At 37.0% G+C, this 20,175-nt stretch overlaps 1 protein-coding gene across 1 annotated transcript in view; it reads right to left on the reverse strand.

The window, feature by feature from the left end:
• Window positions 1–8,275: 8,275 nt before the first annotated feature.
• Window positions 8,276–20,175, reverse strand: part of LARS1 (leucyl-tRNA synthetase 1) — a 66,196-nt gene continuing 54,296 nt past the window's right edge. Inside the window, exons 29-32 of the mRNA XM_069592329.1 lie at window positions 17,313–17,417; window positions 15,243–15,338; window positions 13,724–13,856; window positions 8,276–8,667 (exon numbers count right to left, since the gene is read on the reverse strand). Of these exons, the coding sequence (XP_069448430.1) occupies window positions 8,462–8,667; window positions 13,724–13,856; window positions 15,243–15,338; window positions 17,313–17,417 (540 nt within the window). The 3' untranslated portion in view covers window positions 8,276–8,461. The remainder of the gene's footprint in view (window positions 8,668–13,723; window positions 13,857–15,242; window positions 15,339–17,312; window positions 17,418–20,175) is intronic.

The raw sequence follows: 20,175 nt of genomic DNA on the forward strand, positions 1-20,175 counted from the left end.
AAGGAGTATCAAAGAAGGGGATAACTGAAATTGAGCAGGATATTGCAGGGGCCTCTCAGGTACAGAAATCCCTCCATTTTCCCTGTTTTTTTTATTTGCAGTAAATGCCTTTAGTCTCCTAGGCCTTCCCACTAAGTAGACTAAGGCAATTACTAATTAGGGAAGTGAGGGAATGCAAAAACGAAGGAAAAGCAAACAGTTCAGTGAGAAAACAGAGGCCTAGCTCCTCAAAGGATATACCTAACAATCTGATGCATATCTTTGAGTTTTTCTGCAGAAACTAAGCCCCCACCACAACCTGGTAGAAGATAGTGATTATCTGCTAATCATAAGCATAGAAACCTGAAACTAGCTGGAACGAGAAAGCCGATGATTAAGATTCCCAAAACATTAGCCTGTTATTTCACCATCAACCAATCAGAAGAAAGTGAAGGAGCTACAACCCTCACCCCAAATGTTGTCTGTAAAAACTCTTACTTAAAAGCCATCAGAGTTCCAGTCTTTTGAGCACAAGCTGCCTGTTCATTATCCCTACTTGTGTGTTAATCACTCGGTCATGACTCTTTGTGAACCCATGGACTATAGCCCACCAGGCTCCTCTGTCCATAGGATTCTCTAGGCAAGAATATTGGAGTGGGCTGCCATTCCTTTCTCCAGGTGATCTTCCCGACCCAGGGGTTGAACCTGGTTCTCCTGCACTGCAGGCACATTCTTTAGCATCTGAGCCAGCAGGGAAACCCATTAACCCTGCCTGGCACCCCACAAATAAATGCTGTACTTCCCTTCACTGCAACCCAGTGTCAGTAAATTGGCTTTGCTACACAAGCAAACCCACGTTTGGTTTAGTAATATTTTGGCATTAGAAAATCACCATTTTTCACAGTCTCCAACATAATTTATTCAGGAAAGCACTGGGGTAGTAAAACCGTGAGATAAATAATTGAGAATAGGATATTCCCAAGATGCCAAACCATCACTCTACAGATTTGCATTTGTAAAAGAAATAATCAGTCTTAACTCTGGAGAAATACTCAAAATGTACCTTTACAACAAAAATTCTGAAAGTGACTTTAAAAATATATACCTTTACAATGGAAAGTTCTGCAAGTGATCAAAATCAAACCGTATCTTTAAAATGAAGGGTTTAAAAAATTATAAAATTTAGCATTACTAAGAGTAGGACAACAGGAAGTAATGTTTAACCTAAACCTCATTATCTACAGACCATGCTGTCCAACAGAAATAAAATGCAAGTCACAAATGCAATTTAAAGTTTCCCAGTAGCCCTTTTTTAAAAAGTAAAACAATATCAATGACATTAACTTTAATATATTTTATTTAATCCAATTTATTCAAATTATAATTTCAGCATATAATCAACATAAAAGAAAATTATTACTGAGGTATTCTATGTTCTTTTTGTCACAGTAAGTCTTTGAAATATGAAGTGTATTCTCTGCTTTTACCTCACGGCTCAATTCAGACTACTCACATTTCAAGTCCTCTACAGACACATGGTTGGACAGCACAGTTCTAGACCTAACTCCAGTATAAGGAAAACAAGGGATACAACAAACTACCACTTACTTCTCCAAAGTGAAAAGACATGACGTACTCCTTTGTCACATTCCTCAAGCCCTTACTTAGCAGCAAGGATCATGTCCTATCCTGTTTGTTTTTCAAGTGTGCAAGGTTTTTCCTCCCTACCTTAAAACCAATTAAGTTCTAAGGAGAGCAGTGAGCAATTAGAAAACTTAATTGATGCTACAAATCTCGGGTGGGAACTCAGTATTCTCTAAGACAGAGGTGAAGTAATGTCCAAAGAAACTAAGAGAAAACAGCATAACAAAGTATCAGCTAACACTGAGAACCAGGCACATAGATAACTAGTAAACAGTCACTAGAACGACTAAGTGAATGAATTTCTCAAAAGAAAAACAGACACAACTACCACAAACTGTAAAACACATGAAGGAACATGTCATCTTAGTCCCACCTCAGAAATTTGCAATGATTCTTGAGGTAATTAAATCAACTTCGAACATCTGCCTGGAATCCAAGAATCATTATAAGGCCCAATTTACTGCTAACTTATCTATTTCCAATTTCTCTCTCATTCTGCCAAGATAAATACTCCATTCCTGGCATCATCTCCCAAACAAGCCATGCATTTGCTTTCACCTCATCCACACATAGTTCTAAAAGCTAGAAACACGGCTCTGCTCTCTCCTAGCTGCTGCTCCAATCCTAATCACCCTTCATGTCCCACCTCATCTGCGAAGTCTTATCTGACTCAAATCCAACAAATTTTTCCCTCTTCTGACCTAACAGCCCTGATACCGCTGGCCTTGGTCAAATGTATCCTTGTCTCTCATGCCTACTGCTGCTGCTGCTGCTAAGTCGTGGCAGTCATGTCCGACTCTGTGCGACCCCACAGAAGACAGCCCAACAGGCTCCTCTGTCCCTTGTCTAATACGTGTGCTTCAACAGACTGGAGACATGGAGGCCAGGACTCTAACTCAGCTCTGCCACTGGTGTATGGGATATGGCCACGTCACTTGTTCTCCCGAGGCCTATTCTTCATGCGGCCTCTTTTCTATTCCTAGAACACATTGCATGCCCCTGCCTCAGAGCTTTCACACCTGCTGTACCCTCTGCCCAAATTATCTAACAAAACTATATATACATTTACTCTTGAATGTACATGCTCACTTCTATAAATTTATTAAGATACACTTCCACAAATACAAAACTACATATCCACAGTTTGTCACTATATAATTCTATACAGATTCTATGAAACATCAGAAATTTATAAACAACCTAAATGCCCATCCATAAGAGACTAGTTGAATGAATTATGGTACACCTTTACAATACTACAACACAGAGGAAAGAAGAGGAGGGACAGAAGGGGACAAAGGAAGAAAAGGAGGAGGACAAAGAAAGAAAGAGATCTCCATGAACTAAAATAGAAAAATATTTACATATATATTAATCAAAAAATAAAGTTGTTTAAAAAGCAAGGTATAAAACAATACACACTTTTTAATGAGAAAAGAGGAAGTACATAAAAATAAACATTTGCTTGCTTTTGGATAAAGAAACACAGGAAAGATAATCTAGAAACTAATGAAATGGTTAGCTACAGAATATGGGAAGGTGGTGCAAAAAAGTAAAAATTCTCTGAATGGTTGTAATTTTGGCTTTTGAACAGTGTTAAATATTTGTGAAGAAAGCTGAGTGCAGAAGAACTGATACTTTTGAACTGTGGTGTTGGAAAAGACTCTTGAGAGTCCCTTGGACTGCAAGGAGATCCAACCAGTGCATCCTAAAGGAGATCAGTCCTGGGTGTTCTTTGGAAGGAATGATGCTAAAACTGAAACTCCAGTACTTTGGCCACCTCGTGCAAAGAGCTGACTCACTGGAAAATACTCTGATGCTGGGAGGGATTGGGGGCAGGAGGAGAAGGGGACAACAGAGGATGAGATGGCTGGATGGCATCACTGACTCGATGGACGTGAGTTTGAGTGAACTCCAGGAGTTGGTGATGGACAGGGAGGCCTGACGTGCTGCAGTTCATGGGGTTGCAAAGAGTCGGACACGACTGAGCGACTGAACTGAACTGAAGTATTTTAATTACTCAAAAAATAAATAAAAAGGGAAAAAACAAAGCATAAAATCGAATGAAAAGAGAAACAAATGACTGTATTAAAACCACAAATGAAAAGCAATTCATTCAGGTAACATTTGAACTTTCTCTATATGCTTTGTCTATATGTTTTAGTGTGGAACATTTTAAGGACATAAAGAACTGCAATATTTTTCCCAAAAAAATCTATATTGAACTCTACTTAGTAAACTTGTTGTTCATAGTAGCCCTGGATTGGTAATTTTAAAATTATTAACAGACCAAATGAGTAAATATACTGAGGTTCTTGGGAGCCAGAGTTCTCACTCTGTGAGAAAATACAAATATTTTCAGGAAGAAGGCTGGGAAGAATTGTCATGTTAGATAAAACTATGATTTTAAAAATATGTATACATATATTTCTTAGCTCTGTCCACTGGAAAGTCCTAAAAAAAAAAAATTTAGGAGCAATGAGCACACAAAACACCCAGATCTTGATTTCTTAATACCATTCTCCATTAAAAAGAAGCAGGGCTCCTAGGAGAAAAAAAACTGATTTCTGCTCTGGGACAGGACAATACACGGTGAGCTGGAAACTTCTTATACCGGTAACCAAAGAAATGTTCCAAGACTGATGAGGAGACAGCAAAAGGACACAGGAACCAGCTTAAAGGGGCTCCCACTGGGTAATAACTCAGGAAAATTTGGGCAGTCAAAGCATAATGATAGTAATATGTTATGGCATGTATGAAAAAAGAATCCATCAGTCCATAGTGGTTTGTAAAGAATGAAGAAAGACAAAAATTGGAAACAAAGGGGAAATCTCTTCTTTACAGAAGAATGATACCTAATAAATGGAGAAAAAAATCATAAAAATTAAGAACTCTCATACCAGTGTAGTTACTGGCAGAAAAATGATACATGAGTGCAACCACTTCCTGAAAGTTTGCCAGCAAACAGGATATTTACATAAGTTTTAAAATATTTATTAATTATAAAAGGGAAAAATCACTTTTTCAGTTGAGAAATCTGAAGATGCTACTTTAATCAATGATCAAACTTAGCATCATTAGTAATAGGAATATGCCAACAATATATGAATCCAGCAATCATGAATACATTATGCAATGGGAAATATTACTCATGTAGTACTCTTGCCAAGACTTAAATCTGAATTCAACCAGGAGAAAACAGACAAATCTAGATTGTGAGGCAAGCTTAATAACAACTGGCATAGAGTCCCATCAAAAATTTTACTGTGACAAAAGACTAAAAAAGAAAAGCTGAGAAACTGTTGTAGTGTGAAAGAGATCAAGAGACATGAACACAAAATGTAATGCTTAATCTCTGAATAGATCCTGAAAAAAATTTACTGATATTTTAGAAATTTTATTACTTCCTGTATTAGGAATGCTTATTACCTAATATTGCTAAACTATACTGTGCATATAAAATATATGTCCAATGTTACATTTCTCGGGCAAGATATGTGTATATTGTGTTTTACACAGGAAAATGTCCTAGTTCTTAGGGGTGCCATGCTAAAGTACTGAAAAATGAATTGTCATGGTTTCTGCAACTTACTGTCAAATGGCTCAAAATTTTTAAAAAATATATTCTAAGTGCAAGGTGGTATCACGGATAGGATCCTATAAGAGCAAAAAGACACTAGTGGAAAACTGGTAAAGTCCTAATGAAGCCTTTAGTTAATAGCAGTGTACCAATATTACTTATTTTTGACAACTGAATCAAGGTTACATAAAATGTTAACATTAGGGGAAACTAATGAAGGGTGTACTGGAACTTTCCATACATTGCTGCGGCTGCTGCTGCTAAGTCACTTCAGTCGTGTCCGACTCTGTGCGACCCCATAGATGGCAACCCACTAGGCTCCTCTGTCCCTGGGATTCTCCAGGCAAGAACACTGGAGTGGGTTGCCATTTCCTTCTCCAATGCATGAAAGTGAAAACTGAAAGTGAAGTCGCTTAGTCGCGCCCAACTCTTAGCGACCCCATAGACTGCAGCCCACAAGGCTCCTCCATCCATGGGAGTTTCCAGGCAAGAGAGAGTACTGGAGTGGGTTGCCACCGCCTTCTCCCTTCCATACATTAGATGCAACTTTTCTATAAAGCTAAAACTATTCCAAAAGAAAATTTTTAAAATGTAAGTTTAAAGAGAGAGCACAAATGAAACAAAATGTTAATAACTGATAAATCTCACTGATAGGTATATGGGTGTTTACTGGCTGATTAACTTTTAGATAGGTTTAAAATTTGGCAAAATAAAATGTAAAAATGAAATAAAGCTATGGAAGGTTAAAAGTAAATGGATAGAATAAGATATTCTACATGAACACTAACCAAAAGAAGACTGATGTTATTCAATCTTCTGAATAACATCAGAAGCATCATAATATATGTAAAACAAAAACTGTTTTATGTAGATCAAAATATATTTAGCATCAAACACAGCATAAAATATTATATATAAAACAAAAGTTGTCTGAACTAGAGGAGAAATGTATTAATCCGGGGTCGTGAGATTTAATACGTCTCCAAAATGGAGAGCACACTAAGAAAACAGAAGGTAGGATACAGATTTGGACAATTCAATCTGCATCTATGACCTAATGCACGTATGTAGAACTCCACAACTGCAGAATAAACATTCTTTAAAATCTCACATGGAACATGTATAAAGACTGTTCATACACTGGGCCATAAGTCTGTCTTTATGCGTGGAGGCTTCTGAGGTGCTGGCATTGTGCTATTCCTTGACTGTGAGGTGATTACATAGGTTTTTGCTTTGTTGATGAATTCTGTTTCATTGTTCATTTAGGAAGGTAACCAGCTCCTATGATATTAATACAATAAACCCAATGCAACTTGTTTTCCCCTCAGTATTTCAATTAATTGCTGTTTTTTTCAGTTGCACATCAAATAAAATTATAGGCTTACATTTAGAGGCTTCCTTATACAAAACTTACATATCTTTAAACACAAAAAACATATTCAGTCTAGCAAGACATCTATTCTAAGAGAGAGAGACTGGAATTGAGACTGATGGAACAGAGAATCCATGAATCCCAACTCACCTGTAATCCAAGGAAGCATAGGTTCATAGGCTCATTTATTAAAACAGGCACGATTACTCACAATACTAAAATTATTTTCCTTTTTCTTTTTTTGACCAAGCACATTTCATTTAATTTGCCAAGTTAAACCCAAGTAACCTTTGTTTAGGCCTCAGGAAGGATTACTTACTTTGATTTAGGGAGTAACTACAGCTATGCAGATTGAGGAAGCAACAAAAGAATCTAATGGAGGGCAAACGAATTAGTTGCCCCAAAAGAACCAAACAAATATGATATGATTATTAGCCACAATAATCCTATTAGTCCTAAGTCTATTATTACTACTACTACTATAACCTGATATAGTAGTATAGTAGTATTCAGTACCAATCATTGAAGGTCAGCAGCAGCATTTCAGAAGGTTTACCACTTGGCAGGTACTACGCTATTAATATATATGTAAGATTTTCCTAGATTGTTTCCTCTGAGTATCTCACAATAAGCCTAGAAAGTAGGTACATTATTAGTTTCATTTTATAGATGAAGAAATGGGTTGAGTAACTGGCCAAAAGGACACAAATAGCAAGTGGAAGAAATGGAAATCTAACTTAGCTAGTCTGACCTTAGAGCATGTAATCTTATCTACTCTGCTATGCTGCCTGCTCCTAGCAGATAAACAATGATATGTGCTTGATGCTCTCTAAAGGATAGTTCAGTTCTAACATTCTACGATTTGTCTTAATGACTGTAATAAAGAATTCAACTAGGCCCTGTAATCTCAAATTGTATGAAGCAAACTAAGGAAGCTCAATAAAATCTCTTCACATGATCTGAAAGTTAGAATTCAGGTTTCCTAGGATTATCAGAATTGGTCTTTCTCCACATGAAATCCTTCAAGAAATGCAAATTTTTTATTGCTATCAGTCAATATCTAATTTTTTTTCCTCATATGAAAAGAGATGACACAGACAATATCTAAAGACATTCCAGAAAGGATAAAAAAATAAATACGCAATACTGTTGGCTTGATCTTTAAACACAACTGGACTAAAAGCAAATCTGATAAATGCAGATTTCTGAGGACGGAAAAAATCCTCTCCTTTAAAACACCTAAATTTAGTATAATCAAATAACTATTTATAAATTATCAATACTAGCCTTGAGAAAATATTATTGGTGGCTAACTGAATATATCAAAGCTAAAAAAAATTATTTTAAGACCTATTTGTTCTTTATACAAAATACTGAGTGATCACAATCAAATCAAAATATTCTCATTTGTTCTTTTAAAATCATCATGAGAGTTCTTTTTAAAAGCAAAACTGATGATCTAATTACTCTTCTTTTTAAAAAAGAAAAACAGCTAACTCCATAATGGATGTAATAAAAAAGTTGCTAGCTACTCCTTACCCCTCATAAATAACATGAAGTACACCTCATACAAGAAGCATACTGACACTTTTGCATTAACCTGAAGTACTCACAGCTTCTGGGAAACAGCAAACATCTGTTAAAAAAAAAACGAAAAAAAAACAAAGTATGGTACAAACTATTTCTAGTTGAGGCCTCAATAAGGAAAAAAAATTTATTAGGTCCAGGAATTGAAGAAAATTTGGTATAGTTACGAGTACATGCAGAATCTGATGGTCAGAAATTAAATCTATTTAGGTCCAGCCTAAGGTTCTCGGAGCCTACCTACAGGCACAATCATAGCAGTAATATCCTCAGAAACCAGGATAAATCTCCTGTGCCTTTGTTTAATGAACTAAATAGATCATTGTATCACCAATATCTGCCCGTAGCCCATTTTCAGTAAGATGAATTTTCTTGTTCATGAGATCCACGTGGAAAACAGCATGCTCAGAAATGGGGGTCTTTTCAGTGTGCTCCTTTCCCAGGACAGGAACTCGCCGAGGCCCCAACACTGGATCGTCAAATCTCATCAGTTTCACTTTGGAAAGGTCTACAGCAAAATAAAGTAGCAATACGAACATTTAATTACAGTCACTAGCTCAAACCCATGGCTGAGTCTCATAATTCATGTTTTAAACACACTCATTATATCTTAAAAAATATTTTCATCAGGTTATTAAACAGGACCCAAACTCAGAAAGCAAACATAAATCTAACAAATCTTCATCCTCTGTCAGCTTTCACCCAGATCAAAAACTGGCAAAACTTCTGTATAACACATCTTCTGGAATTATAAACCAAGGGGAGGGACTGAGTATATTTTTGAGCATTATCCTACATGCTCTCTCAAATCACTTTTAATACACTTCAATTAACCATTTTTCAGAACATTAAAAAACCTAAAAGTTTTTTTTCCTTTTCTTGTTTTGCTTCTTGGAATATTTAAAAGCGCAAGAATTGTAGCTTTCTTTTGGAAGATAATTTTGGAAACAGAATTACTACTCTAAGAAACAGCATTACCAGATTCTTGTTTTGCTTAAATGATGAAAAGTGTATTAACAAGCTGATGAGAGACAACGAAAGGAGAACAGGGGGAAAGGGCACAGACTTTAGAATTTTGAGCTTCTGGATGAGCTCCAACCCTCCCCTGCTTGAGATTTTCCTGATCTGCTCTTGTGCAAGATGATAAGACAGCTCCTGGCAAAGAAAGCGCTTGTCCCTTGAACAAATTTATGATGCAACAATCCTGCCAACAACTGAGCCCAAAAGAAATGTATTTATTTCAGCAATTCTGAGACTTTTCAACATCAAATGGTTTTATTTTACAAGGTGGAAAAACACCATAAATAACTACAAATGCTGATTCTGGGCTTATTGCTCATTCTAAGAGTAGCATGGCTAGTTTATGCTTAACTTGATCTATGGAAACTGAAGATATCTTCTGAGTTATTTCCCACCCTTTTCTAAAGTAGATTGCTGGGTGGTCCATAAGCCATACTCCCTCATGCTGCCTTGAGACTATGACTCTTAGCATGAGAGGGATAAGATTTTTAAAAAAAAGATAAAAGGAGACATTAATGCAGCTGGCAGCTATTTGAGGAGTACAAGTTATCCAGGCATTCTCTTATCCTTGGGAAACAAAGGCTAAAGGATGACAAGCTTAGAGTAGGGATCTGAGGGTTTACAGAGCAATTACCTGCAACTACCATGAAGGCAATCCTGCCTAAGAGTCTTTACAGAGGTTCTGCAGAGGCCATATAATCTATCCCCAGATACAGCACAAGCCCTGATAATTAAAATGAGAAAGAAGCAGCCCCAGTCTTCATGACAGCCATGGTCTTATTTGAGTGGAAGAATACAATTCACTTTAATAGCTATTGTAATTCAACATGCACATCAGTGGTATCAAATTATTTTCTTACGGAAGCAATGACAAGTCCTGCCAGCAGATTTTATGCACAAGGCCTTTTACTGCAGATATGCCTCTGTCTTTCTGTCTCAATCTCTCTGAAACAGACCTCCCTCATCATTCCAAGCAATTCTGAATTAAACTATTTCAAAGAAGCCTTAATACCCAATCAGGCTCCTAAGTGACAAAACACATCTGCTTTGATGTTTCCCCATGTACTTCATTACTGCAAATAAAATTCTTGGGGCTTTCTTAGTGGCTTTACTATCTTTTCTTATCCCAGACCTGTCTTATCATTGAAAATGTTGAAATTTAAGTCTGCAACTACACAAGATTTAAGGCACTTAGAGAAAAGATGAGAATGATTGAAAGTCCCTAGGGATTGATAATGCGAAATGGAGCTTTTCACCTCCAAATTATTAGTTCATATGTGGCATGAGTTTTGAGTGATTTAAAGTTATTATCATCAAATAGTTACTCCACAGCCTTTGTGGAGTGAAATGATGATTTTAGTTCCTAGTTCCTCCTGGACCTAGATCATAATCACCCTCAATACAATTGGCACTAATTGGACAACTTGCTGGCTATCGTAGCAGACAGAGAAGTATGTTATTGAATTTCACTCTTTTCTCATTTCACATACTCAGTTCTCTTAGATATCAAAGTATCCTGAGGGCTTTTGGAAAAGTCTTAAGTTTAGAGCTCTTCTGTAGATACTTGGAGGAATATCAATTGCAAACTCCCCCTAATATTTCTCTATCTATTTTCCAAAATTCACAGCAGCTACTAATATCAAACTTAAAGCACTTTATGATAACATTATTCACAGCTAGAATAACAAAGGAAGTAAGAATTATGCCAGAAGTTCAGTGAGAAAAGACAAGCTGGACAAAACACATTGGTACAGTTCCGAAAAACCTAGTCAGTGCTGTATCTGAGAGTATTTAAAGGTAAATCAGGTTTAACATATTATATAATCCAATTTCCAATACACGGATAAAGCCTCTTATGCACTACAACCTCATAATTATCCTATCCAGTGGGTGCACACAAATACCTATTTTCTTTAGAAGCTATTATATTGTTCTTCAGAGTTAAGAGTTCTTCCCATTACAAAATTTTCTCATGACCAATATACGCAACATAAAACAGCAAAAAGGCAGGCCACAAAATGGCTTCCTGTATGTTCACACTTCAAAATTTTCAAGTTCTGCTTTTTGTGGCCTATAAGTTGCAAGAATGGCACTATCATTCTACAGTACCTGGTTTATTGAGGGAACATGCTAAATGTCTACGTAGATGAACCTTGAAAACATTTTGCTAAGTGAAATAAGACAGACACGAAAGGACAATATTGTATGATTCCACTTATACAGGTAACTAGGAGAGTCAAATACACAGAATAAAAGAGCTCTTGCCAGGGATTAGAAGGAGGAAGAATGGGAAGTTATTGTTTAATGGATAGAGTTTCAGTTTGGGATGATGAAAAAGTTCTAGAAATGGATAGTGTGATGGTTGCACATCAATATGAATGTATTTAATGCTAATGAACTACACACTCAAAAAAATGATTAAGGTGGTCTGGTTTGCATATTTTACTGCAATTTTTTCAATTTTTCAAAATGTCTACAAAAAACAAAAATTCCCAGTCCTAACATATTGCTCGGAGAAGGCAATGGCACCCCACTCCAGTACTCATGCCTGGAAAATCCCATGGATGGAGGAGCCTGGTGGGCTGCAGTCCATGGGGTCGCCGGGAGTCGGACACGACTGAGCGACTTCACTTTCACTTTTCACTTTCATGCATTGGAGAAGGAAATGGTAACCCACTCCAGTGTTCTTGCCTGGAGAATCCCAGGGACGGGGAGCCTGGTGGGCTGCCGTCTATGGGGTCGCACAGAGTTGGACAGGACTGAAGCGACTTAGCAGCAGCAGCAACATATTGCTGGTACACAGTGAAACAAGTCATCAGCATTTCCCTCATGCAAGCACACACGTTCCCTTCACCCTCACAGGGCCCATCCAAATGATGTTTTCTCCATAAGACCAGCCCGATCACCACAGCTGGAAATAAATGAGCTCGCCTTTCTCTCTGCTGCAAGTCGTACCCACACCTCTCTTACTGTATCAGCAGCTTCTCCTTAAAGACTATGTACTTCAGTAGTTAAGTCCCCTACTCCTTCAGGAGATGCAGTCTCCTAGCGAACAGTACTTTGTGGACTCCCCAAAACCCTTAGTACCTACACAGGAGTCTTTACATACACACTTATCTCTACACACACACACCACACACAACAGTCTCTCAAAAATTTCGAGAGAACAAAAGATGCATGGCAGAATGAAACAGGGCTATTTTAAGTCTTCTATGTAAATGGAATATTGTTACCCTGAATACAGTTTGAAAAATTAGGTCACTGTATGGGATGGGATCTTTATATCTTTTCAGGAAATTTTTATACTGATGGTATGTGGCCCAATCAACTCTTGATTGCCATCAAGAGAAGGGAGAGATCATGCAAAACAGGGAATCTCAACATTAATTTGTCTTCATAATTTGGAAGAAAAATAATTTAGAAACACACTAACTCCCTCCATGCATAATATCAGCTGAGTGATTTTAAAAAAGAGCTACAAATTATTATATCAAATCTAATCATAAAAGATATAGACTTAATCTTGCTAATAAATTAAGACTATTTACATATTTTACCCAGAGGCATATTGTCTAAAAGAAACAATATGAGCTTTACAGACAAAGACCTATGTTTGAATTGTTTGAATTCCAGCTTCAAGATTTACTAGCTGTATGAACTTTGTAAGTTATTTAGCCATGAAAACCTCTACTTCATCATCTGCAAAAGGGAAATAATACCCTCAATGTTAGACAGTTGTAAAAGGATTAAATGACTAAAACATGACTGCTACTGCTAAGTCACTTCAGTCATGTGGGATGCCATTTCCTTCTCCAATGCATGAAAGTGAAAAGTGAAAGTGAAGTCGCTCAGTCGTGTCTGACTCCTCGTGACCCCATGGACTGCAGCCCACCAGGCTCCTCCATCCATGGGATTTTCCAGGCAAGAGTACTGGAGTGGGGTGCCATCACCTTCTCCGAACACATGACAGACACACAAAAAATTTTATTATTTTTCTCTTCCTTCCCCAGGAACAGATTCAGTCAAGCAGATTAATTTGGAATATTAAGGGAATATGTTGCTTAATTCTGAATATCCCTGAGAGATGGAAATTGCTTGTTATAATTTTAAAGCTACATGGAATCCTGGTATTTCCCTGCTGGTCCAGTGGCTAAGACTATGCTCCCAATGCAGGGGGCCCAGGTCCAACCACTGGTCAGGGAATTAAGATCCCACATAGTGCAACTAAGACCTGGAGCAGCCAAACCAATCAGTCAATATTTTTCAAAATAAAGCTAGATGGAATCCTGGAAAAATACGTAATCCAGTGCTCATTTTATGAAAAGAGAAATCAATTTAGAGCTTCAGTGACATGTCCAAGTCACCAAGCTACCTAGTCACAAGGTCCCAAAAGAGAAGATAGGTGTCCTGATTCTGTGTCCAATATTCTTTCCATATTACATGACTGTCCCTAAGCAAGCCAGTTACTCTTCCTTCTTCCTGCTGCTTAGAACTCACAAATCCATGAGCTAGTGCCAAACGTGCACTTCAGGGAAGCCATTTACCTTTGATTCCTCGGTCCACTTTCATTAAACGCCTGAGTATAGAATCACGGTTATCTCCTTGCCTGATTTCAATTTTGGTTGAGAAGTGGCCACTGAATGGTTGAGGATTCAGTAGGGAAACTAATACACCAGGCTAAAAAAATAAAGAGAAAATGACTATTAATTAGAAATCAAATCTGAATACTGCTGAGAGAGGAGTGTCTGCTAGACTTTTAATGTCCAAGGAAATACAGACTTAATTCTGATATTTTAAAATCAAGATCAAAGGATACTCAAGTATGAAAGAAAAGACATACAAAAGCTCATGCTTATAACCAAATGCCTGCATAAGAGTGACTATGAGTACACATATCTGTACTGATGATGGATAGTAACAACGATTCTATTTTCTCTTCACAACTACCACCGTTTACTGAATTCCTACTAGGTACCAGATGATGGTACTTTATAGACATCATCCCTATATCCTGAAAAGCAGTTCCTTAAGACCTCTTTTCACAGATAAAAAGCTGAAAACCAGAAAGATTAATAAAGCAGCCCAAGGTCACATAGCTAGAAAGAGACAGAGCCTCACATTTACTGAGCATAAACTCAGTTCTATATCATACTACTTTCCACATTGTATAAGCTATATAGTTAAAGACAATAGTCATTATTTTAAGTGAAAGAAGTTAACTGAGCGTTATGAAACGTAAATACATAGTAGCTTAAGGGAATGCTTGAAAGTAGCTTGAAATAAACACATTTGCATAGGGAACACTATTTCATGTACCCATCTCCATGGCTCAAATGACTGTACTTTTGAAGCTACCATATCTTAATGTAATGAGACTATTTATAATCTGATGATAAACTCAGGAGGTCTGCATGATCATCATTACCTCATTCTTTCAAAAGAGACCTTTTCTGTTTGCTGGGTCTTCGATGAAATGTGCTAAGAGTAGCAGGATCTATGTAAGTCTTCTGCTTATTAAGAAAAGTAGGGCATTTCATGGAGTCTCACAATGGCACTCCACCAGACTTTACCAAATGCTGCCATTCTGAATGGATTCTTTAAGAGTTAATAAAAAGCATTGCAAGCAAAATATGAAATGATTCATCAATCTGGTTTATGCCAGAAGCCAAAAGTCTTAAATTAAATAACATTATCAAACCAAAACTCATCCGAAATATGAAAGCTCCCTCTCTCTGTTTAAAAGTCTCACATTTCAATGTCCACTATCTTTTTTTAAGTCACGTTTTGAAAATCATATTCTTATTTTTAAAATCACAAGCAACATCTGATGCTAACCGTAACAGTAGAGTAAGGAAAAGTGAGGACTGGACTAACTAGGGAATTAGAGGACCTGAAATCCAGTCCCACTCCTGACCAACTATGTGGCCTAAGTCGAACTAATCATTTAACTTCTCTGGACCTCACTTTGCTTCCATCTTCAAACTGATGGGTTTAGATGTAAAGCTCTGTAAGGTCTCTTCCAGCTTTAAAATGTAATGATTTAGTGAGATTCTTTCAACTTACTTCTGTTCTAAAAACATTAAGTGGTTTCCCAGGACAGCAATCTTCCCTGACTTTATCTTCTGCTTCAGAGGCAAATTTGACTTCTATATGTTCTAGCTAAATAGAGAGGGGAAAAAATGGAAGTCATTAGTATCACTTAATATGATTGAAATTAATCATCACCTCATTTCATCAAATAGCAAAACTAGGTTCTCCACTTGATATGAAATGATCTGTGCAATTTTATTATTTTCCATATAAACATTAAATGAAATCTATAATCAATTATTTAACACTCATCTTGGATGTCTCATAGTATGTTATTTATATAATCATGTTTACCATCTTCTATATGGAAATCTGACATTTACCTGCTGCCTACAAGAAAACAATAAAGAGGATAAAAGGCTTTCACTCAAATAAATGGAAAAGCTCAAAGTGAAAGTAGCTCAGTCGTGTCCAGTTCTTAGCAACCCCATGGAGTATAGAGTCCATGGAATTCTCCAGGCCAGAATACTGGAGTGGGTAGCCGTTCCCTTCTCCAGGGGATCTTCCCAACTTAGGGATCGAACTCAGGTCTCCCGCATTGCAGGCACATTCTTTAACAGCTGAGCCACCAGGGAAGCCGAAGAATATGGGAGTGAGTCGCCGATTCCTTCTCCACTGGATCTTCCCAACCCAGGAATCAAACCAGGGTCTCCCGCATTGCAGACAGATTCTTTACCAGCTGAGCTACCAGGGAAGCCCGGAAAAGCCCAATATATGTAGCAAATTGCATATATATATGAATATAAGATAACCCTAAATAAAAAGTGTTCCCACTGTCCCAATGAAAATATCCAAGCAGTGTTTTATTTCCATGAATACATATGAACATTTAGAAATACATAAAATAGATGTCTACTAATACTTAATTATGCACTTATAATTGTTGTTTCTGTTGTTTAGTGATTAAATCATGTCTGACTCTCTGCAACCTCTTGGACTGTAGGCTGCCAGGCTCCTATGTCCATGTGATTTCCCAGGCAAGAATACTGGAGTAGGTTGCCATTTCCTTCTCCAGGGGATCTTCCTGACTCAGGGATCGAAACTGTGTCTCCTGTTTAGCAGACAGATTCTTTGGGAAACCCACACACTTATAATTACATGACATAAAATATTTACTTAGAAATGATTGTTTCTTTCATTCCCATATTTCATAAAACAATTTTTTTGAAATATAAACCTGTTCTGTTTTTGTGCTTAGTCGCTCAGTTGTGTCGGACTCTTTTGAGACCCCATGGACTTAGCCTGCCAGGCTCCTCTGTTCACGGGGATTCTCCAGGCAAGAATACTGGAGTAGGTTGCCATGCCCTCCTCCAGGGGATCTTCCCAAACCAGGGAAGGAACCCAGGTCTCCCGCATTGCAGGTGGATTCTTTATCATCTGAGCCACCAGGCTTTCATTATTCTTAGAACCACTTTTTGAGTCCTCTAACACAATTTTCTATAGAAAATTATCTTTCCTTCTTCCTAAGTTGAATGAGAGACAGCATTTTTAGAATCTATATATTAAACTGTCCCTGGTGCATGAAGATGGGATGGGGAGAAACTCAAATATGTGAAAGCTACTGGTAGTGTTCTGTTTCCTGAGTTGGGCAGTAGATTCAAAGATGTTCATGTATTACTAACTAGGGGGAAAAAAGGGCCAAACATGGACCACTGATGATATATCATGAATCAAGGATTTTAATCCAAATCTGTCAATCTGAGGTCTTAAAGGGAAGTGGGAAAAAGCAGCAATTCAGAGTGTTCCATAATATAAGAGATTTTGAAAGTATATGACTATAAGGTCTCTTCCTCATTTTGAAGAGAAAACTTGGGCATATACAGTTAGTATTTTAGATACAGAATAATTGATAAGTGAAATAAGGTAACAGATGATTTCTTCTTCCCGTAACTCCTGTACTACCCATTCTCTTTCCCCCTACAATATATTTGGCAAGGGTACTAAACATAGAAGATGAAGTTTTTAAAAAGGCTTATTATAAAACAACAGAACTGGATTGTTAACTATAGTCAGTTAGTTATTATAACCCCGGGCCCCTCTTACCTCAAGAGAGTTGGTCAGGTAGACTATGTTCTCCATGAGCACTGCCTGTTCATCAAATTCTAATTGCAAATCCAGAACACGAGGTCCCATCTTCTCCAGATTTTCCTAACAGCCGAAGTGGTTTTGAAAAGCAAAAGCACATTAAGAATATGTTGAAAAAAACATATTTCCGCCAAAGCAATCAGTCTCTCAAGTGATAAAATCTTCAAATTTGAACAGTTAAAGGAAAGGCCTTGGACTCATGGTTTCCCTTATCTATGTTTGCTCACTAATGAAATTACTAGCTGAGCGTAATTATAATTTAAAGTATGATAAGATTAAGACAGCACGGAAAAGACTAGAGGACAGGTTTTCAGATTTATAAAAGAAATATGATTTCATCATTGTTTATTTAGCCTGACTTAACAAGCAGATCCAAAGAACTTGCTTTGACAAGGAATCAAACAAGTGTGTTAAAATATTCCTCAGTTAACTAAAAAAAAAAAAAAATTAAATTAAAAGTTTCTAAGGTACCACATCAATAAGACTATTTCAAGGAATAGTAAATTAATAATAACCAGACATAGAGTAGCATGGTTGCATATACAAACATATGTAAATAGAGAGCCAATGGGAATTTGCTTTATGACTCAGGGAACTCAAACTGGGGCTCTGTGATAACCTAGAGGGGTGGGAATGGGTGGGAGGCGGGAGAGAGACTTAAGAGGAAGGTATATATGTACACCTATGGTTGATTCATGTTGATATATGACAGAAATCAAACCAATATTATAAACCAATCATTGATCAATTAAAAATAAATATTAAAAAAAAATAAGGGTGCCAAAATGAAATAAATAAGTATATAACCAAACAAAAAAATCCCTATAAATTTTAAAATATCTTAAAATCTTGATTTAAATGGGTACTCGGATAATTCTATAACATAAAAACCATTTCTTTAAAAAAAAATTCCTTATTCTTAATTTTCTTTAACATTAAATAAAGTATTTGCTGCTCAAGATGCAACCTTCAAGAACTATGCTCAAATGCACAAATATAGCTAACCTGACTAGAATATGTTTCCTTTATTTATATGAAAGTGACCTGACACGATTCTTGATGCTCACTACCTTCATTTATCATCCAAGTTGTTTCTTTTCCCATAAAGTGCTAGAAAACTATTCTTATTCCCAGATTTATTAAACACTTTTCAAAGTTACAAACCACTAATTTGCCTGGCAAATCATCATTACTGAAAAAATATTTTACTACTTGAAAATTCTAACACTGGTTTTTCAAAAAGCCAACCCTTGAATCTAACATTATTTAAAATCGGTTTTACTGGATTCTGTAAAGCATGTCACCAAAATTTATTGCCTGTGCAATGAACAATATTTTGTTGATTTTTTGTTGACTTTTTTTTGTTGATTTTTGTTGATATTTTGTTGATTCCCATATTGACAATGGATCTGACGTTGGACCGATGGCACTAGCTGAAAACCAATGAATTATGAGTATATCCACAAACATAAGTTGATTAGTGTAGGTCAAGCCAAGAGTCTCAATTATTTCTGAAACTTCGAATACCATAAGGCTCAGACAGTTGACTATGTGTCCTTAGGAAAGCCTTTTAATTCTCCTAGAAGCAATTTACCCTAATACAGGACAAGCTCTGAGTTTTGCTTTCTTATCAGGAAGGCATCTATAGCCTCCAAGGCTGAAGAATTAATCTAAAGCATAATAATCATTACATGCTTAATAGGGCGGAAGACACTGATTAACTTTTTTTTTTAATTTACTGAGCTTACTTTTTGACAAGTAGTATTAAAATGTGTTATATGTATTAACTCATTTACTCCTCACAGCACTCCTAAAAGGTAGATTCTATTAATTTCCTATTTTATAGATGAAAAACCTGTGGCCCAGAGAATTCAAGTGATTTGTCTAAGGCCTCCAAACTAAGAAGTAACAGAAAACAGGATTTGGGGCCAAGATCTGTCTGCCCCCAGAGTCTGGGATCTTAAGCAACATTCAGTTTTGTTTCTGTTTCTCTGTCAAGAAATCCAATAGATCAGCCATCTATATGAAGAAAGCTAAGAGTTTAGCCCAAAGGCTCTCAATGTGTGTGTGCTTAGTGGCTCAGTTGTGTCTGACTCTTGCAACCTCATACTGTAGCCTGCCAAGTTCCTGTCTATGGGATTCTTCAGGCAAGGATACTGGAGTGGGTTGCCATTTCCTTCTCCAGGGAATCTTCCTGACCCAGGAACCAAACCCAGGTCTCTTGCATGGCAGGTAGATTCTTTACCAAATGAGCTACAAGGGAAGCCCGCAATGGGGAAGCTGGAATTGGGGAGCAGACAACCAGGAAATAAATGTCTCCAATGTCTGGAGACATTTAAGTGTCATAACTTGAGTTGGGGAGAGAGAAATTCTACTGGCATCCAGTGGGTAGAAGTCAAGACACTGTTAAACATCCTACAGTGCACAGGAGAACAGCCTTCCAAGAACTATCCAACCTAAAATACAAATAGAGCCATTAATGAGAAACCCTGGTCTAACCGCTATAAACAACATTTATCCTGTTAATAAGCTAAACCTATACAAATGTAGAATCCTGTTTCCAGTAATAGGATCTAGTAAAAAGACCCTAATGGAAGCCAAAGAATATGCTTCCTCCTCAAACTGAAAAGAAGGGCAGGTAGAACATGAAGAGAATCATTTAGTGCAGTAATTCTAAACCAATTTTTCTTTCACAATACATATTTTAACACACTCAGCAATTTCACAGGTAAAACCCAAATATAATCATTCATTTCCACAACCACTGACTGAAAAGTCATTTAAGCAAACTTCCTGAGAGAGCTCTTGCCCAGAGTTTTCC

The sequence above is a fragment of the Ovis canadensis genome, chromosome 5 (assembly GCF_042477335.2).
Source record: "Ovis canadensis isolate MfBH-ARS-UI-01 breed Bighorn chromosome 5, ARS-UI_OviCan_v2, whole genome shotgun sequence".
NCBI classification, from domain to species: domain Eukaryota; kingdom Metazoa; phylum Chordata; class Mammalia; order Artiodactyla; family Bovidae; genus Ovis; species Ovis canadensis.